This window comes from Mus pahari, chromosome 3 (assembly GCF_900095145.1).
Source record: "Mus pahari chromosome 3, PAHARI_EIJ_v1.1, whole genome shotgun sequence".
Taxonomy (NCBI): Eukaryota; Metazoa; Chordata; class Mammalia; order Rodentia; family Muridae; genus Mus; species Mus pahari.
Window position 1 is genome coordinate 62391280 of NC_034592.1, and position 17732 is coordinate 62409011.

A 17732-nucleotide genomic window follows, 5' to 3' on the forward strand; every position below is an offset into this window, starting at 1 on the left:
TTTGTTTTGTTTTGTTTTTTTTTTTTTTTTGGTTTTTCGAGACAGGGTTTCTCTGTATAGCCCTGGCTGTCCTGGAACTCACTTTGTAGACCAGGCTGGCCTCGAACTCAGAAATCCACCTGCCTCTGCCTCCCGAGTGCTGGGATTAAAGGCGTGCGCCACCACGCCCGGCTACTGTTTCCCAATTCTTACACATTAGACAAGGGGGAAAAATTCTCCTTTGCTGCTCAACTGGTGCTTGGTCTTGCTATTGGTTCCACAATTCAAGAAGGAAAACAATTCTGTTTAGGGCAAAACCAGGGAAAATATGATGAATATACTAAAAAATATACCTAACAGAACCATTCAGATGAGTGAATTTAGGATCGCATGCTTATATTTTAGTAGTGTAAATAAATGATTCTTGCCTCTCTCGAGTATATAATGCTTCATGTTTGGGTTATACAAATTTAAATGCCTTTCGTATAGTTTCCCAGTGCTTCTCTTGAAGGAAATAATATAAGCTTTAAATTTTCAGAATGAGAATCAATGGTCTTATTTTACAGGCCTTGCAGTTTAAGAAAACTGTTTCCCACTAGATGGCGGTAGTGCGCAAATTGTCTTTCTTTGCACTTCCTCACATCAATAAAATGATTACGTTATTTTCACTTGACTGGTCTTCCTAAGACAAGGAAAAGTGGAACCTTAGGACAAGTTACTCCCTGAACTTTCTAAGCTGAAGGTAAACAAAACACTCCTTCCACAGAGTGTAATGCCAGGAAAAATGATTGTAACCCCTGTGTCAAAATAATTGTAACATCTGTAATTCCTGACGCTTAGAGACTACTAGATAGACAATACAGAAGTTGGCTTTGGGCACTACAGTCAAAGGGAATTGGAAAAGTAATGTCTCCAGTGTCTTTGCACACATGCATTTTATAGCCCTAAACTATGCGCTCTATATAATCATTAACTACATGAGGCTAAACTGTTAACTTCATGATAGAGGAAAGAGTGGCCATTTGCTACTTTATCTCTTGTGTGGAGCACAGTATTCAACACATAATTAAAAGTCAAAAGTTTTAGTTTCTAGCCAGGCAGTGGTGGCGCACGCCTTTAATCCCAGCACTTGGAAGGCAGAGGCAGGCAGATTTCTGAGTTTGAGGCCAGCGTGGTCTACAGAGTAAGTTCCAGGACAACCAAGACTACGCAGAGAAACCCTGTCTCGGAGAAAAAAAAAATTTAGTTTCCAAGTGTGACGGTATACATCTGTAATCCCAGCATTTGGGAAGTCAAGACAAAGAAGAATTAGTTAAAAGCCAGCCTATGCTAGATAGTGAAACCCTGCATGGCTGAGTGCTGGAGTGGCTCAGTGGTTAAGAGCACTGATTGCTCTTCCAGAGGACCCAGGTTCGATTCCCAATACACACATGGCAGCTCACAACCATCTGTAACTTCAGTGCCTGGGAATTCAATGCCTTCCTCTGACTTGCATGGATACTGCAGACACATGGGGCACAGATGGGTACATTTAGGCGAAACACTCATACATATAAAATAAAGTTAAATAAAAATCTTTGGAAAAAATAAAGTCGATTGAATGAATGGATCCCTTCACTAATTATGCCTGATGACTGCTCGATTTAATATGTAACATTATTTCTACTCCACAGTAGAGAATTTCACAAGAGTCAGTGACAAGACGGTTCTGCCTCCAGCCCTCAGTCTGTAGCTCCTGGCATGCATGACTGATGTACAATAAACATGGACGTGTTTGACTTCATAGATGGCCCGATCTTAGCAGCCTCGGTACGGGCATTTTAGGAGGTGTGTTCCTAGCCCAGCTCTGCGATGTCTGTGCTACTAAAGGCTAACCCAGTCCTTCGCTCTAAATACCTGTTCACCTCATCACCAAGATTCACTAATATGCCGTGGAAGCCAGTGGGCATTTCACACTTTGCTTGGGCCCTCAAATTTCTCCTAGTTCTCAGATGTGCATCCATCACTCTCCATGCTCCTGCATCTTGGATGTGCTGCGGGAGCTGCGTAGATCACACACACAGCTGCCTCTGGGCCCGGTTCTGTTACTTGTGCATCTTAACTTTGAACCTCAGACTTCCTCATCTCTAAAAAATAGGGGTAGGATTCCATGGTTGTAAAAGGCTCCTTTCAGCCATCTATGGTTTTAACTCTTAGTATTCTATTGCTGCGAAGAGACACCTTGACCACGGTAACTCTTATAAAGGAAAGCATTTCAATGGGGCTGGCTTACAGTTTCAGAAGTTGAGTCCACTGTCATCATGGCAGGAAGGATGGCAGCAGGCAGAGAGAATAGTGCTGGAGAAGCCAAAGCTCAACCACACACTTCCTCGACAAGGCCACACCCACTCTAACAAGGCCACACCCACTCTAACAAGGCCACACCCACTCTAACAAGGCCACACCTACGCTAACAAGGCCACACCAAAATGGTGATGAAGACTTTGTTTTCACCAAAATTTCAGACAAACTCCCCCCAGATCTTTTGATTGACTAGATCCAACTTCCAGCTTTCTGATCTAGGGGAATCTAATTGGAGGACAAATCCTGATAAGTCAGTTTCGTCATAATTCTTATCCTTGATGTCTGACTCTGTTAATGCCTCTTTTTTTTTTGTTTGTTTGTTTGTTTGTTTTTTCGAGACAGGGTTTCTCTGCATAGCCCTGGCTGTCCTGGAACTCATTTTGTAGACCAGGCTAGCCTCGAACTCAGAAATCCGCCTCTGTTAATGTCTTATTGCTTATCACTCACTTATCTACAGCCTAAGTTCTGGGAAGCAGATCTATCGAGAGTCTCTCTTACCCCGCGATCTTCAGTAATTGCCCTTATACTAACTCATACTGTACTGTCCCCCATTTATCTTACTGGAACCAAGTCCAGTCTCTCCCCCTTACTGCAAGACCCCAACGCAATGATCCTTTGTACCTGTCACTTATGGACCCTTATGAGAAAAGTCTGCCTATTTTTTGTATATTTTTGGTTTGGTGCTTTTGCTGACCTCAAATTTACTATGTAGCCCATGAGGCCTCAAATGTAGCAATTCGATTACAGGTTTAGAAGAAACCAGCTTTGGGAAGGCTTAAGAATCAGGCAGGTGGCCGGGCGTGGTGGCGCACGCCTTTAATCCCAGCACTTGGGAGGCAGAGGCAGGTGGATTTCTGAGTTCGAGGCCAGCCTGGTCTACAGAGTGAGTTCCAGGACAGCCAGGGCTATACAGAGAAACCCTGTCTCGAAAAACCAAAAAAAAAAAAAAAAAAAAAAAAAAAGAATCAGGCAGGTGGATCTTTTTAGCCACAGGGCAGAGTGGTTTGCATAAACCCATTCTTGGTTTCCCTGGGACTAAAGATTTGAGGTTGCTGAGTCCACCGTGGCGCCAGGGGGCGCTGCAGAACGCTCCCGGAAGCCCGCAGACCTCACTGCGGGACGCACCTACTTTTCGGCTTCCGGCTCTTCCGGAAGCGGAGCTGCGTACCGGCGTGGGTCGAGCGGGGAAGCTGCCGGGGAGTTGCGGGGAAGCTGCCGGGAAGCTGCCGGGTGAACAGAGCCTGCAGGGGGACTGCGCCTGGCTCCCGCGTGGGACGCCATGGACGACGCCGGCAACTTCGGAGGCAGCGGAGGCTTCCGCCCGGGCGTAGACAGCCTGGATGAGCCGCCTAACAGCCGCATCTTTCTAGTGATCAGCAAGCACACATCCGAATTGGTGCTGAGGGAGCGCTTCTCGCCCTTCGGAGACATCCAGGACATCTGGGTGGTGCGCGACAAGCACACTAAGGAGTCCAAGGGCGTGGCCTTCGTCAAGTTCGCGCGCAGCTCACAGGCCTGCCGGGCTATGGAGGAGATGCACGGACAGTGCCTGGGTCCCAGCGACACCAAGCCCATCAAGGTGCGGGACTGAGGTGCCTGGGTTAGGGTGTGTGAGGTAGAGATGCCCAGGTTGGGGTGTTTGGGATATGGGTGACCGGGTTGAGGGTGCTTGCGAGGGCGACGGCGGTATGGGTTGGGGTCTCTCCCGCCCCTTTGCTGCACTGGAGATGCTGTGCATCTGGTAGGAGAGGGGTTTGAGTGCGTCGGGGATGGCTTGAAGGAGCGGATCCCCGGCCTCTGGCCAAAGGAACCTCTTACCCTGGGAACAGATTGGGTAGCCATAGCACAACTGTGGCTGTCCTCGTAAATCAGTCAACCTCCTGTCCCCGTCTTCCTGTCTATTGTGAGAACTTTTCTGAGCTTCCTCTCTCGAACACTGTAATTACATTCGCGACTAGATAACTTAGTCTTAGGGTTTTTTTTTTCCTCGTGTATTTTGTTTTTTACAAAGCTTGAAGGATCTCTTAAGTCAAAAATATTACAGCACCATGCCTATAAACAGAAAATTATCAAAGTAAAAGTTATTTTGTGATAAGCTAACTATGCTATACTGGAAAGGGGCAAACCTAGAAAACGGTGCAGGGGGGTGAGGGATTCTGGTTTTGGTTTTGTAAGAATACCATTTCATGGACTGTGGGCTGGAGACGCTCCAGCCTCTCTCTCTGCTGCACCTGGGCATGGGGAGGGGAGTTAAAGGGCAGAGAAAGGCAGGAGGGAGAATAGAGAAATAGAGGCCAGCCATGAGCACGTGGAGAGGGGAAAAGGAATGAGGAGAGAAGGGGGCAGGGAAGCAGGGGGGATCGGGGTTAAACTTTTTACAAGGTGTGTGCTAGGCAGTTTGTGTGCCCTATATACAGTCATTAATCAGAGGACTTTATAAGCTCTTTAGGCTTGAAAATTTAGAAATTTATGATCTGATCTCATTTTATCCGAGGTTCCCCTTTTCTCTACTATTTGTGTTTTCTTTCAAGTTTCTCTTGTATGTTTCTTTAGCTACTTCATTCCGGGTGTGTTGACTAAATTAACTTAAGAGTTACCCGTTTCTTCTAATACTGTTGGCAGTACTTGACATGGTGAATACTGAAGAAATGACTAAAATAGACCACCTAGGGATATGCCTCTAACTCTGTCTTGTAAGTAGGGTCCTTTGCCTCTATAGCAAGCTGTCTCCTGAGCAAAAGTAAGTTTTCCCAACCCCCGGACCCAGTGTCATGGTTTTTATATCCGGTGTCTTTTGAGTTTCTGCCTCCTTCAGTGTTCCGTGGTCCATGTTTTTCTCACACTTCAGTGATACACACTGCCCTCCTTAAAGGAAAAACACACACACACACACACACACACACACACACACAGGACCTCTCATGGGTCCTTGTGAATAAGGTGATGGATATCACCTTAAGGCCTGCCTGGCCTACAGACAGAGTTAAACTGTAGCCAGAGTTATAAAGTAATATGCTTAAGGAATAGGAATACACTTAACATTATTCTATAAGGCTTTATATGTTTCTTAGGTTTTCATTGCCCAGTCCCGATCATCAGGAAGTCACAGGGATGTTGAAGATGAAGAACTCACAAGAATCTTTGTTATGATACCAAAGTCCTATACAGAAGAAGACCTGCGGGAGAAGTTCAAGGTACTTGTGTGTTATCATCATAGCTCCGCCCTCAACATTGTTACTAACAGCTGGACAGTCGTAATGAGAGTTCACCATAAGATATAGTTTGAGAAAATGAAGTGCAAGCCTAGAGTATTTTCATTAAGACTACACAGCTGTAGGTGGTAGCACTAGAATATAAACCCTCTCTGCCTCCAGAGCCTGCTCTCGAAATTCCAAAGCACTTGTTGGTTCGCACTTGTCTTGCCTCTCCACAGAGTGAGTCACAGGCCTGAGCACCTGAGCTGTGTTGGCTAATTCTGATCATGGCCTGTGCTATGTTGATATCACACTTATTCATAGCAAGGTTTATCCTAAGATTGAGCTTCTATGTGGGTCACAGTTAAGGGAAAATGTTACAGCTCTAATCTGCTAATCTGAGAAAATGACTTTGGAAGTAATTTTCAGTCTTTGAAGGCAGCAATGATTTGTAGGTTTTCTCAACAGAAACTCAACAAGGTTTTTATTGTTTTGAGGTGGTTGTTTTCTTATGGTGTTCTCTTCTGGTTAACCCTTGAACACTGAGTTGGAGGTGGCTGACAAGGAAGAAGTAAGAAGCTAGCAGGAAAAAATAATTTTCATATGTCTTTGGCCCTACTCCAGTGGACCTTCAAAAATAACAGATTCCAAAAAAAGCACCTTAATCTAAATATATAATAAACTTGTTTACAAGAGACTTTTGTAAAATACCTACTAAATGACATACCATGAGTTTATAAGCCCATGTGTCTTCCAACACTAAACATTACTGTGTGTTTCTCCCAAATACTAATTTTCTGAGTAAACTATTATGTTCTGCTTTGAACTGATCCTCAAAAGAGCATCCAGTCATTTACGATACTGTTAGGGACACTTAAACGTTTTCAACTGACAGTGCTGAGTATTTAGTGTCTCCTAGACTCTTAAGCATTTAACCTAGATCAGTCCATTTAACCTTTAGCCGTCCAGTGAGAGGTCAGTGCTGCTGAAGATGCTGGCAGAGGAGAGTAAACTGCCTGGGTACTGAGTGGTTGAGCTAGGGCTGAATCTCAGAATTCCAGTTCCAGAGCCCTCCCACCCGTCTACTGAGTGAGACAGAGTGGACAAGCCTTTCTTTCCCAGTTTAGTTTCTCTGTGGCTTAGGCAAGATTTCTGTAGGCTCAGCTTCATTGTCTGTCAAATCAGCAGTATAGAATGTGTGTGTCGCCTTGAAGGATTTTATTGTTTGCACGCACGAGACACAAATAAGTATAAATTTCAGTTTTGGACCATCTTTTTCCGTTATTAATTGTGAGTCTCCTAAGGTCATCTCTTTTGACTCTTGTAGGTGTATGGAGATATCGAGTATTGCAGCATTATTAAGAATAAAGTCACTGGAGAAAGTAAAGGCTTGGGCTACGTGCGCTATTTAAAACCATCACAAGCTGCCCAAGCAATAGAAAACTGTGATAGAAGTAAGAATGGGCTTTTCAAGTTTTATTTTATACGTATGGTGGTTGTGCCTACATGTACATCTGTGCGCCACATGGGTGCGGTGCCTGCCGAGGCCAGAGGAACGTCGGATCTGGAACTGGAGTTACAGATGGGTGTGACCCGCCATGTGGGTATTGGGAACAGAACCCAGGTCCTCTGTAAGAGCCACGAGTGTTTGTAACCACTGATCCATCTTTTCAGCCCCAGAATATACTTTGTTATATTTCAGTTTTAACCTTGCTAACAGGCCTTTAAAAAGAAATTCCCATTATTATAAATAACAGCCTTCCCTGCTACACCATGTAAGTAGTGTAGCAGGTATTTATACATACCCAAGACTGAAAACACTTTGCACTGATGCATCAGTCATGCACTGATGCCATCCTGAGAAACACGATCGGCTGAATACTCAATAGTAAGTGCAGGACATTCCTGTCTCATTGTTTGCATAGATTTGGGGCTTTAAAAAAATATTTTGTAACTTAAAGTATTAAAAATTGATTTACCTTTTTAGGTTTTTAGAAATATTTTTCTTTGTTGTTTTCTTAAGAGAGAGCCTTGTTGTGTAGCCCAGACAGGGCTTTAAGTTGTGATTCTCCTGCCGTGGCCTCCTAGGTGTCTGCTTTACAGGTGAATGCCACTGGGCCTGCAGATCTTACTCTGTTTGTTCCTAACTGGCCTAAGCCCTAACAAGGATTTAATATACTAATAAACATACAAATTAAGGATGGGGTTGGTAAGTGTTGCTATCACGGGTAAATAATTTGAAGCTATAGTGGCAAATTGTTGGATATTTAATGTTATATATAAAATTGACTTCAGCAAATAAGAGGTGTACTAAACTCTGTACTTTAGACTGTTATAAAAGATCTATATATACAGGAAAGAGTTGCTGTTGATCAGTAGAATTCTTATTTGCCTCTAAAGTCCCCACTATGATTTTCTTCTTAGGTCCTTCTGTTTCTCAGAAGTCAGTCTTAACTGGCTTCCTATGGTATGTTCCTCAGGATGCTAAGAGGAAGGTATAAGTGAAGTACCCGGTAGCACTGACATTTAAAACTTTATATCTATGTTGAATATCTTAAGAGCTAGAAGATAAGACTGAAAACAAAAAGTACATCCTGTTTTCCCTCACCTCCTGTTCCTTGTAGAGTCATAATTCCTTCCTGCAGACAGAATGAGCTCAGACCAGCTGGCTTGCTGCGTTTGCAGCTGCTGGACAATATGAATGCTACGAACCCCTATACCGATGTACGCATAATATGGATAAGCATTTTGTTTTAGAGGGTTTGTGGGACCTTCCCACCTTCTATAGGGAGGCATGGTAACAGGCTAAAGATGAGGACGGCCAATGGGGTTTTGATGCTAAGCACAATGGGCTAATGGGCGACACCATCTTTTTGAAGAATGGCACAGCAATGCTGACCTTGCTTGTTTGTATTAACCTCTACTTGGGGCTCTTGATTTTTTGTTGTTATTGATGTTTGCTTTGTTTTGTTTGTTTGTTTTCTCATATACTTTTTGTCCTTTAACCATGAAACAAAGAAGTCAGTCTGATGGGGAGGGCCACCATGTAAATTCTGCCTTATACAGTTAGATTTCTAAAACTAGCTCAGATCCGCAAAGTCAAACATGTTAAGTTCGCCATGAAGCTTGAAAATTCATGGGTTCTCATTTTCAGGTTTCAGAGCACTTTTGGCTGAACCTAAAAATAAAGTGTCGGAGTCCCCAGAACAAGATTATTACAGTAGCGTGAGGCAGGAGGCTTTGGGACAGGAACCCAGAGCAAATCTGTTTCCCTTCGGTGAGTGGACTGCCTTTACCTCTTGATATTAATATATAGCATATTGGTTACATGTGCGCTGACTTCAAGCCGTTCTTCTGTCAGCAACCTAAAAGTGTTACCTAGTGAGTGAAAATCTGATATGTTGCTGTTTTTTTTCTGAGAAGTTGCTCAGTTCTTCTAACATCCGTAATTCATAAACTTTGTTTACCTTCTTTACAGTATAGATTCCTGACTAGCTATACATTATCTACATACTAAAATGTTAGTACTATATTTTTTGTGTGTGAATTCTGCTTTTTTGTGCAATTAACCAAAAGTATGAGTTTTATACAGGTATCCCTTTACAGTGCTGCTGTAAAGCTTGGTTTACAGAGAGGAGAGGAGCAGAGGCAGGAGCTGAGAAGTGGGGAAGAGTGGGTTAGGGTCCACAGAGGCACAGGCAGAACTTTTCAGATAAGATTCTTGCCATATTTTACAGTTTTATATTCTAAACTCCTTCCTGTGGTATTGAACTGGGCACTCCTGAAGTAGTTCTGTATTGAAGTTAAGGAAGTGGGTGAAGATGTCTACTTTACTGTCAGCTTCTCTATGGTTGTAGAATACTACAGTACTACAAAAGACGGAGGTAGATATGATCAAAACATACCGTATACGTGTATGAAACTCTCAGAGGATAAATTAAAATATATTTTTAAAAGAATAATACAAAATATAGTGTGTCTCATGTCTAGACATTTTAAATATCCTTGTGCAAATTGGTTACATAATTTTTAATATATAGAAATTTAATTATTCATTTATATATGTGTATTATATATGTATGTATGTGTGTATTCTATATATAGTTGGAGAACAGCAATCTGAATTTTCAACTTTTGACAAGAACGATAGCAGAGGCCAAGAAGCTGTCTCCAAACGCCTGTCGGTGGTGTCGAGAGTCCCCTTCACAGAAGAGCAGCTCTTCAGCATTTTTGATATAGTCCCAGGACTGGAGTATTGTGAGGTTCAGCGAGATCCTTATTCAAATTATGGTAAAATGATGTTTTGCTGTTGTCAAGTTTATAGTGTTCTGTTAATCAGTTTTCATCCATTCCTGATACTTTTTTATGCTGTTTATGCTGCAGGAAGTTTTAGTTTTTTGTTAACATACATATATTTATTATTCAGTGTTGTTTTTTTTAACCATGCGAGGCCAGAGTCTGCTCAGCCCAAAGATTTACTTATTATTATACATAAGTACACTGTAGCTGTCTTCAGACATACCAGAAGAGGTCGTCAGATCTCATATGGATGGTTGTGAACCACCATGTGGTTGCTGGGATTTGAACTCAGGACCTTTGAAAGAACAGTCAATGCTCTTATCCACTGAGCCATCTCGCCAGCCCCACAATGACATTTTTGTTCAGGTATATCATGTACTTTAATCTCACTACCTTCTCCTGGCCCCTCCGTTTTTCCTATTTTATTATTAAAATCCAACAATACTTTAGTAAATAAACCCTCAAGAGTGTATCTTTTTTTTTTTTTTATAAAAATCATTCTCCATAAAAATATTTTTAACTATCACAAAATAAAGAATTCTCTTTTTTCCATTGTAAAACAGCAGTGCCTCAGGCTGGGGTCTGTTTTTGCTCTTTGAATTGATGCATATAGTGTTTAAAGTGTCCTCCTCATACATTTCCAGGTCTCTCTACCTCTCTGGCATCCTAAATGTTCTACACTTCTCCCTACCTCCTCCAATTGGTGGTAGAAGCAGGGAGTATTAGTTACAGCCGGGGCCCTTCCTCCCAGCAGGCCAGCAGCAGTCTGGTCCAGGTGGGTCTCCAGCTGAGGCTCCTCCTTCCAGGGCAGCCCTAGGTTATGTCAGACGGACAGTAAAACCTAGTCAGTCCATCCAATTTACAGAAGATGGCCCTGTTTCTCCCAAAGTGGGTTATATGACAGAGGAGTCATGAAAGCCTCTTGGTTGTGTAACAAGCTCCTGGGCTCCAGGATAAATCTCTCCCTGCACCCAGCACTGCCCGCTCAATTGAAACCTAGCCCCAGAGCTGAAATCTCTTCAAAGGAATGTGAAATGGGCGACGTTTCTGACTTTCATGCAGGCCACCCTCCTCCACCGTTGCAACTAGCTGACTATATCCATGGACAAGTTCTCATTGTTTCCTGTTCAGTATAATAAGAAAAACTCTTCAAAGAATTAAAATTTTGGTTTTTATGTATAGGGATATTATATAAGAACATGTAAGCTGGGCCTGGTGCTAAGCGCCTGTAATCCCAGGACTCACTGGGAGACAGAAAAAGTGGGATTATAAGTTAAAAGCCAGTGGCCTGGTCTAGCAAGTTCCTGCTAAGAAAAGAATAAATATATATCTTAAAGCTCAACTCATTAGATAGAATATATGCTGATATTACATTTTCTTAAGGTTATTTCTTATAGTTAATATTTTTACTATATTTCTGAATACATATGCTGATACTACAATTTCTTTAAAATGTTTATATTTTACTAAGACCTAACTTACATTTCACTGCCTACAAACTACAATTTCTTAAAAATGTTTGTATTTTACTAAGATCTAACTTACATTTCACTGCCTACAAATAATGTTACATGCATGTTTAGCAGACCTTTTGTTCTCTGTTATCTTTGATTTGTACTTACTGGTTGTGTGAGAATAATGGAATTCCTATCTTTTTCCACCTTTGAAATACATTGTAACTGGGGCTGGAGAGAAGTGCTCTCATTGGTTAAGAGCACTGCTGCTCTTTCAGTTCTCAGAACCCACATGGCAGCTCACCCCTATCTTTAACTCCAGTTCCAGAGCTTCTGACATCCTCACACAGACATAACATGCAAGCAAAATGCCAATGAATGTAAAATTTAAAAACTAAAAAAAGAGAAAGAAAGAAATACATTGTGACTTAGGCCTTAAGGCTGCCGCCTGCTGCCTTTTACATGTCTGTATATTCTCTATTTTAGGTCATGGTGTGGTTCAGTATTTTAATGTAGCATCAGCTATTTATGCAAAATACAAACTGCATGGGTTCCAGTACCCTCCTGGGAATCGGATAGTCGTCTCTTTCCTGGATGATGGGAGTAATATGACAGAGTAAGTACCATTCCAGGGTGACCCAAGTCAAGCCACGGACCACGTGACTGTGGCTTGAAGGATAAAAATAAACAGTTCGCCTCCGATGAGGAAGCCACAGCAAACAGGTTACTGTTCAGATGCTGAGCATTTCTAGTTTCCCATAAGCCGTTGGTTGTTTTCAGACTCATCAGGAAAATGGCGACACAGATGGTGGCGGCCCAGCTCGCGTCGATGGTGTGGAGTACCACGAGTCAGCAGCAGTTTGTGGTAAGTGGGTAAGAATGTGCTGTGTCTGTACCGAGGACGCTTTCAGAGCTGTCATAAAAGACCACGTGGGTGCCAGAACACACCCTTAGCTCTTGGCCCCAAAGCCCTGAATAGCTGCGTTCTTTTCTCCCCCTTTGTGCCCGACTCTTCTGCAGCAATTTGGAGGAAGTGCTGGGTCACAGGCGCCTCAAATCCAGACAGATGTTGTACTTCCATCGTGCAAAAAGAAAGCGCCACCTGAAACTCCTGTGAAAGAAAGGCTGTTTATTGTGTTTAATCCCCATCCTTTGCCGTTAGACGTGTTGGAGGATATATTCTGGTAAGATTCTCAAAGCAACCCGTTGGTACTTGTAAGCAAGTGTACTCATTTAAACCAGTAACCACCATTCTCGGGCTCCTGCTGCTGTGCAGTGACCTGTTCTGAGTTCTAAAGACTTAACTGATCTTTTCTTTCTGCTCCTTTTCTTTTCTCCGTCAGACACATATCCTGACCTACACACGGAATTTCCCTGATTTCTTTTTTTAAGACTTAAGATATACAGTAAGGTATAGAATGGAAAAATCACTTGCCTCTTGGGAGAAGATTCATTTGCAAAGACCTGTTCTTTTGACGTTATGTTTTCTCCATGTTATAATTCAGTGTTTACTAAACATCTTACATTTTGTCCACACTTGTTTGGATCCTAAGGGTTATGACATGGAGGGCAAATCACTTAATTATAGGGGATAATATGTAGTAAGTATAAAGGCAAGAGGAGGGTCTTACCTATTTTTGTATCTTAATATAACTTTATATCTACCATAGCTATTTTATTAGGCATTTGCCTTTTCCCCTCTAAGACTGTATATGAGTTAAGCACATAGGAAGCACGTAATAGCGCCACACACAACGTCAGTCTGTGGTACAGATGTGTTGACTTTATGTAACCAATTCATTTAGGTTTGCGTTTGCTGGTTTTGTTCTTGAACCACCACGCCCCTCTGTGCTGGGCATGCACTGGGCTAGCGTGCTAAGTATGTTGTAAACAAAACATTCTACTACATGAACAAGACATTGATTATACAGAGCAGCAGTGGTAGGTCCCACAGAAATTCTGAGATTTCTCTTTGAAGCAGAATGAGACCTGTAGGATAAACCTAGTTTTGCCAGAGTAGGAGGTTGGGGGTGTGGCTTGGGTTTGGGAGGTTTTTGTTTGTTTTTCTGGCAGGAAGGATATGAAAAGAGAAAATTTGAATGTGGACAATGAGAAATTGTAGAGGATTCAAAGTTGGAGAAGCCAGTGGAGCTAAGTTCATTTTTACCTAGGAGGCAAGGTGGAACCCTTGAGATCCTTCAGGAAAAGGCCGAGTGGAGGGTACATTGGAAAGGGACAGCCATGGGCTAGAGAGAGTCATGAAGAAAATGTTAGAGTGAGGGAGAGACAAAGATGCTCTTGGCAAGGAAGGAGGCCTCTGGGAGCCAAGAGAAGTTTGCTGAAGAAGGCACTGTTTGCTGTGCAGCGCCGGCAGAAGTTGCATGCTGAACGTAGACAGGTGTTAGAAAAACTTGAGACTTGATCTTTTACTTTGTTTCAGCCGTTTTGGGAACCTGATCGAGGTCTACCTTGTGTCGGGAAAAAATGTGGGCTATGTCAAGTATGCCGATAGAAAGAGCGCCAATGACGCCATCACAACTCTGCATGGGAAGATTCTGAATGGGGTCAGACTTAAAGTTATGCTGGCAGATTCCCCAAGAGAAGAATCCAAAAAGAGGCAGAGAACTTACTGAGTCTTAAGGTAAGTACTTCTTACCCACTAGCAAAGGAGTCTAAGAAAAGGAACGTCTGTAACTATTTCACTTGTGAGCTTTCCTGCTGGGGACTTCAGAAGCCAGATAAAACCATGTTGGCTTAAAACTATTAATAAAGCCAAGTTTTTCTTTCAGTATATTTTGATAATTTAAAATTGTGTAAATTCAGGGCTGGAAAGATGGATTAGCAGTTAAAGGTGCTTGCAACTCTCTCAGAGGACCCACATCAGGCTGCTTCTGTAACCACTTGTATAGACCTTACAGTCTAGAGCAGTGTTTCTCAACCTGTGGGGCCCAGCGACCCTTTGGGGATGCCTAAGACCATCAGAAGACAGATCTATACATTATTATTCATAACAGTAGCAAAATTACCATTATGAAGTAGCAATGAAACTAATTTGGGAGTCACCGCAATATGAGGAACTATACTAAAGGGTCACAGCATTAGGAAGGTTGAGAACCACTGCCCTAGGGCACCCAGTGCTCTCTTCTGAACTCTGTGAACATACTCAGTCATGTATACATACTCACAGACAGACATACAGACGTGTACACGTGTACACACACACACATACACACATATCTATGTATATATCTCTATATAAAGATATGTCTTTTAAAAAGTAATCTTTTGATGTCTTACTACTTTCATACTGAAAAACAGTATGAAATAATGTATATTTTTGGACCTAAATATTATTGTCTTCCCAGACTCAAACTTTTGAGTTTGCACTTTGAAAGTATATGCTCAGAAAATACTTTCATGGGCATCTGTGGGGTTTTGGGTTTTTTTTTTTTTTTTTTTTTGGTTTTTCAAGACAGGGTTTCTCTGTGTAGCTCTGGCTGTCCTGGAACTTACTCTGTAGACCAGGCTGGCCCTGAACTCAGAAATCCGCCTGCCTCTGCCTCCCACGTGCTGGGATTAAAGGCGTGCACCACCACGCCTGGCGCATCTGTATTTTGAAAGAACTCTGACCATTTGCTAGCCTCCTCTTCTGTGAACACTGACATAGGAATTCTTTTTCCTGGGGTAGTTTTCAAAGCTCAGCCTTCTTTCTCTGTGGTGAGTTATACCTCTGACTTAAAGGAGGCGTCATCTTTGCTTTCCTCTAGTGAATTCTGAGTTTCAGAGACCGTTTGTGTCCTGTTCCCTCACTCAACATCCTCTCAGTCCTGCTCCACGTCAGGAGCGTCCAGGTCTGGCCAAAGTCGTAAACTAGTCACTCGGAATTAGTCACCATAGGCCTCTCCGGTGAAGACCCTTCTTTTGTAGAGCAAAGCAAGTCATTAGTTGTTCTTCATGAAAAGTATTTGGTAGGGAAAAATGCCCACTGGGATTATTTCTAATCCTGCTTTAATAGTGCTTTTAAATATCTTATTTAATGATGAAATTCACACTCATTACACTAAACAGCTTGGCATTTTAGCTCTAAAAATATTCTGGTACCAGTAAAGAATTAGCAAGCAAATTTTCTTGTTTGCTAATAAGATGTTAATAATTTAATTCTGTTTAAATAAATAGTCCTTTAAGGTATAATGCAGAAATTCCACTTACCCTGGTGTTTAAATATTTTAGTACGTAGGAGATAATTACTGCTTTTGTTCAGGGAGTCTTTGCCCTTTTAAAAGGCAAGATACTGACTTCGTAGTATGGGAAGATACACAAAGTGGTTGAGCCTTTCTAGTGATAATTTACATTTTAAAGGGAATTATTGGCTTGTAATCTTAGGACCCAGGAGACTAGAGCAGAAATACTGAGTGTGGGGCTGGCGTGGCTGTGCAGGGAGAGCTGTAGAGAGAGGGAGTAAATGAGAAGGGAGCAGAGATGTGCACTAGTCCCACCTCGAACAAGGAAAGCCCTGTAGTTCTCTTCAGATTTCAGAGACTCGGGTTTTGGCTAGATTCCTTGTGAGGCACCGGGACAGCTGAATTCCTGATAAAAGGAAGGAAAAGCTTTGTAAATGTGAACTATACGGCTTTGGTGCAACCTTTCAGACGTCATCTTATACAAATGGTGAGAAAGTAAAAGCTTAATGGGGAAGGGGGAAAAAAGATGGCGCAGAAGTCCCTCCCCGCCAGCTGGTACTGAGAGCCAAGCTTTAAAGTAGGGCAGCTTCGCCTGCATAGTGATGCATGTCCGCCTGGTTTCCCAGTTACAGGAACTACATGGTTTTCAGCATGGCTAGCCATCAGCGCTTTTACCATTATTGAATTTTGATACATATTCAAGGCAGAGATCAAAGGGATGTCAAATACTTGAAAATGGTGAGACAGTTAGGATAGAAATAGCTATAATTTGGATGTCTTCTCATTGCACCATGGCTTTTGTTTTTGTTGCACATCCTCTATTAACCATGGATTGCATAGTGAGATTTTCTACCTTTGGGGTGCATTAAATAATTTTATTGGTCAAGAGTGGGGTCGTGAGCCTATAGTTGCAGTTCTTCGGAGACTGGAGCAGGAGAATCATAGAAATTGCAGAGCCTGGAAGACACAGTGAGACCCTGTATCAATAAGTGAATGATCTTTTTTAAAGGTTCAACAGAATAGTATGATAGACTCCGACATTTTACATCTCGTGACAGGAGGGATTTCTTCTGTGTGGTTGGTGCACTGTTCATTTAGCTTTTATAGGATGCACCTCCTGCCTGCTGGGTGCTCTTGTCTCTGAGGATAAGCCTAGGACTAAGTGAGTCCCACCCAAGAGACCTAAGAGCCACTGTTGGAAGTAGTTGAGTTCACTTTTGAGGTGAGTCTTGTTTTTATATTTCTCTTTCTGTTGGAGGAATATAGACATTTTAATATTTCAGAGCATCTGGTTGTAAGTTAATTTACAGACCTTTCTCTCTCAAAATGCTGTCAATACTAGCCGGCATCAATTCGCTAAGTAAGTCTGGTCTTGTTTACTTGGAGGCATTTATGCTGACCCAGACTAGCCACGGAGAGATTAAGGAGCTCCCGACAGTGTGGGATGCTAACTACATCAGCCGTTCACTTGCAGGTGATGATTTTCATCCTTGTGTTGTGTTCTTTCTACAGAACAGAGGCTAGCTAATGACATAGTCCTCAGCTGACTGACTGAAAACCTGACTGGACGAACCCCTGTGGACAGTTGACAGCTTTTTTTTTTTTTTCTATTTTCTTACATAACCGATAGTCTTCACACCATTGCTTATCTGGGATCGCTGACATGTATTTTTGTCTGACCTTAATGGAAAAATTAATATAGTAGTTGTTTCCTAGAACAAAATGTTGTTGTGTATAGCAGAAATAAAGCTTCCTTAGAGAAATATGTTGTCATGTATAGCAGAAATAAAGTTTGCTTTGCATAACTAAATCATGACTTATTTATATGAAAGACAAGAAGGAAACAGTAGGTACTGGTTAGGCTTTAAGTAGGTGGCAAGTTTCGTTGGTTTTGAGATGCGTGTTTTCACTTTTTAATATCTGTGAAAGCAGAGACATGTCAGTTGTGTGACACAGAGTGATTGACAGCCTCTTCCGGGTGAGACACGACTACAGGAGCTTCTTTCATCTGGCCACTTGCGTATTAGAGTCAATGAAACAAGCGCACGCTCACTCCACACAGTCTCACTGCCGGCTCTGCCAGGGCACAAGCAGTGTTTGCTAGAGAGGGTGTGGTGTTGTGTATTTATTGCTAGACCAAAATTTGTTGGTACTTTTGTGAGGATTTCTTAGGGTTATAAAGTCTAGATTTAAAAAAAAAAATCTAGAGGGATGTTTTGTGCGCATGAGTGTATGTGTTGGATGAGATGTCATCTATCATGTAATATAGGTCTAGGCTACCA

The 17732-nt window shown here is 42.2% G+C and overlaps 1 protein-coding gene across 1 annotated transcript; it reads left to right on the forward strand.

Annotated features, from left to right (window-relative positions):
• The first annotated feature begins 3456 nt into the window (after positions 1-3456).
• Rbm45 (RNA binding motif protein 45) lies at positions 3457-17260 on the forward strand. The gene is made up of 10 exons (XM_021193511.1): positions 3457-3901; positions 5394-5516; positions 6844-6970; positions 8671-8793; positions 9621-9806; positions 11756-11885; positions 12050-12134; positions 12290-12453; positions 13710-13910; positions 16963-17260. Exons 1-9 carry the CDS (start codon positions 3602-3604, stop codon positions 13900-13902), a joined length of 1431 nt encoding a protein of 476 aa, XP_021049170.1. The 5' UTR covers positions 3457-3601; the 3' UTR covers positions 13903-13910; positions 16963-17260.
• Positions 17261-17732: the final 472 nt, after the last annotated feature.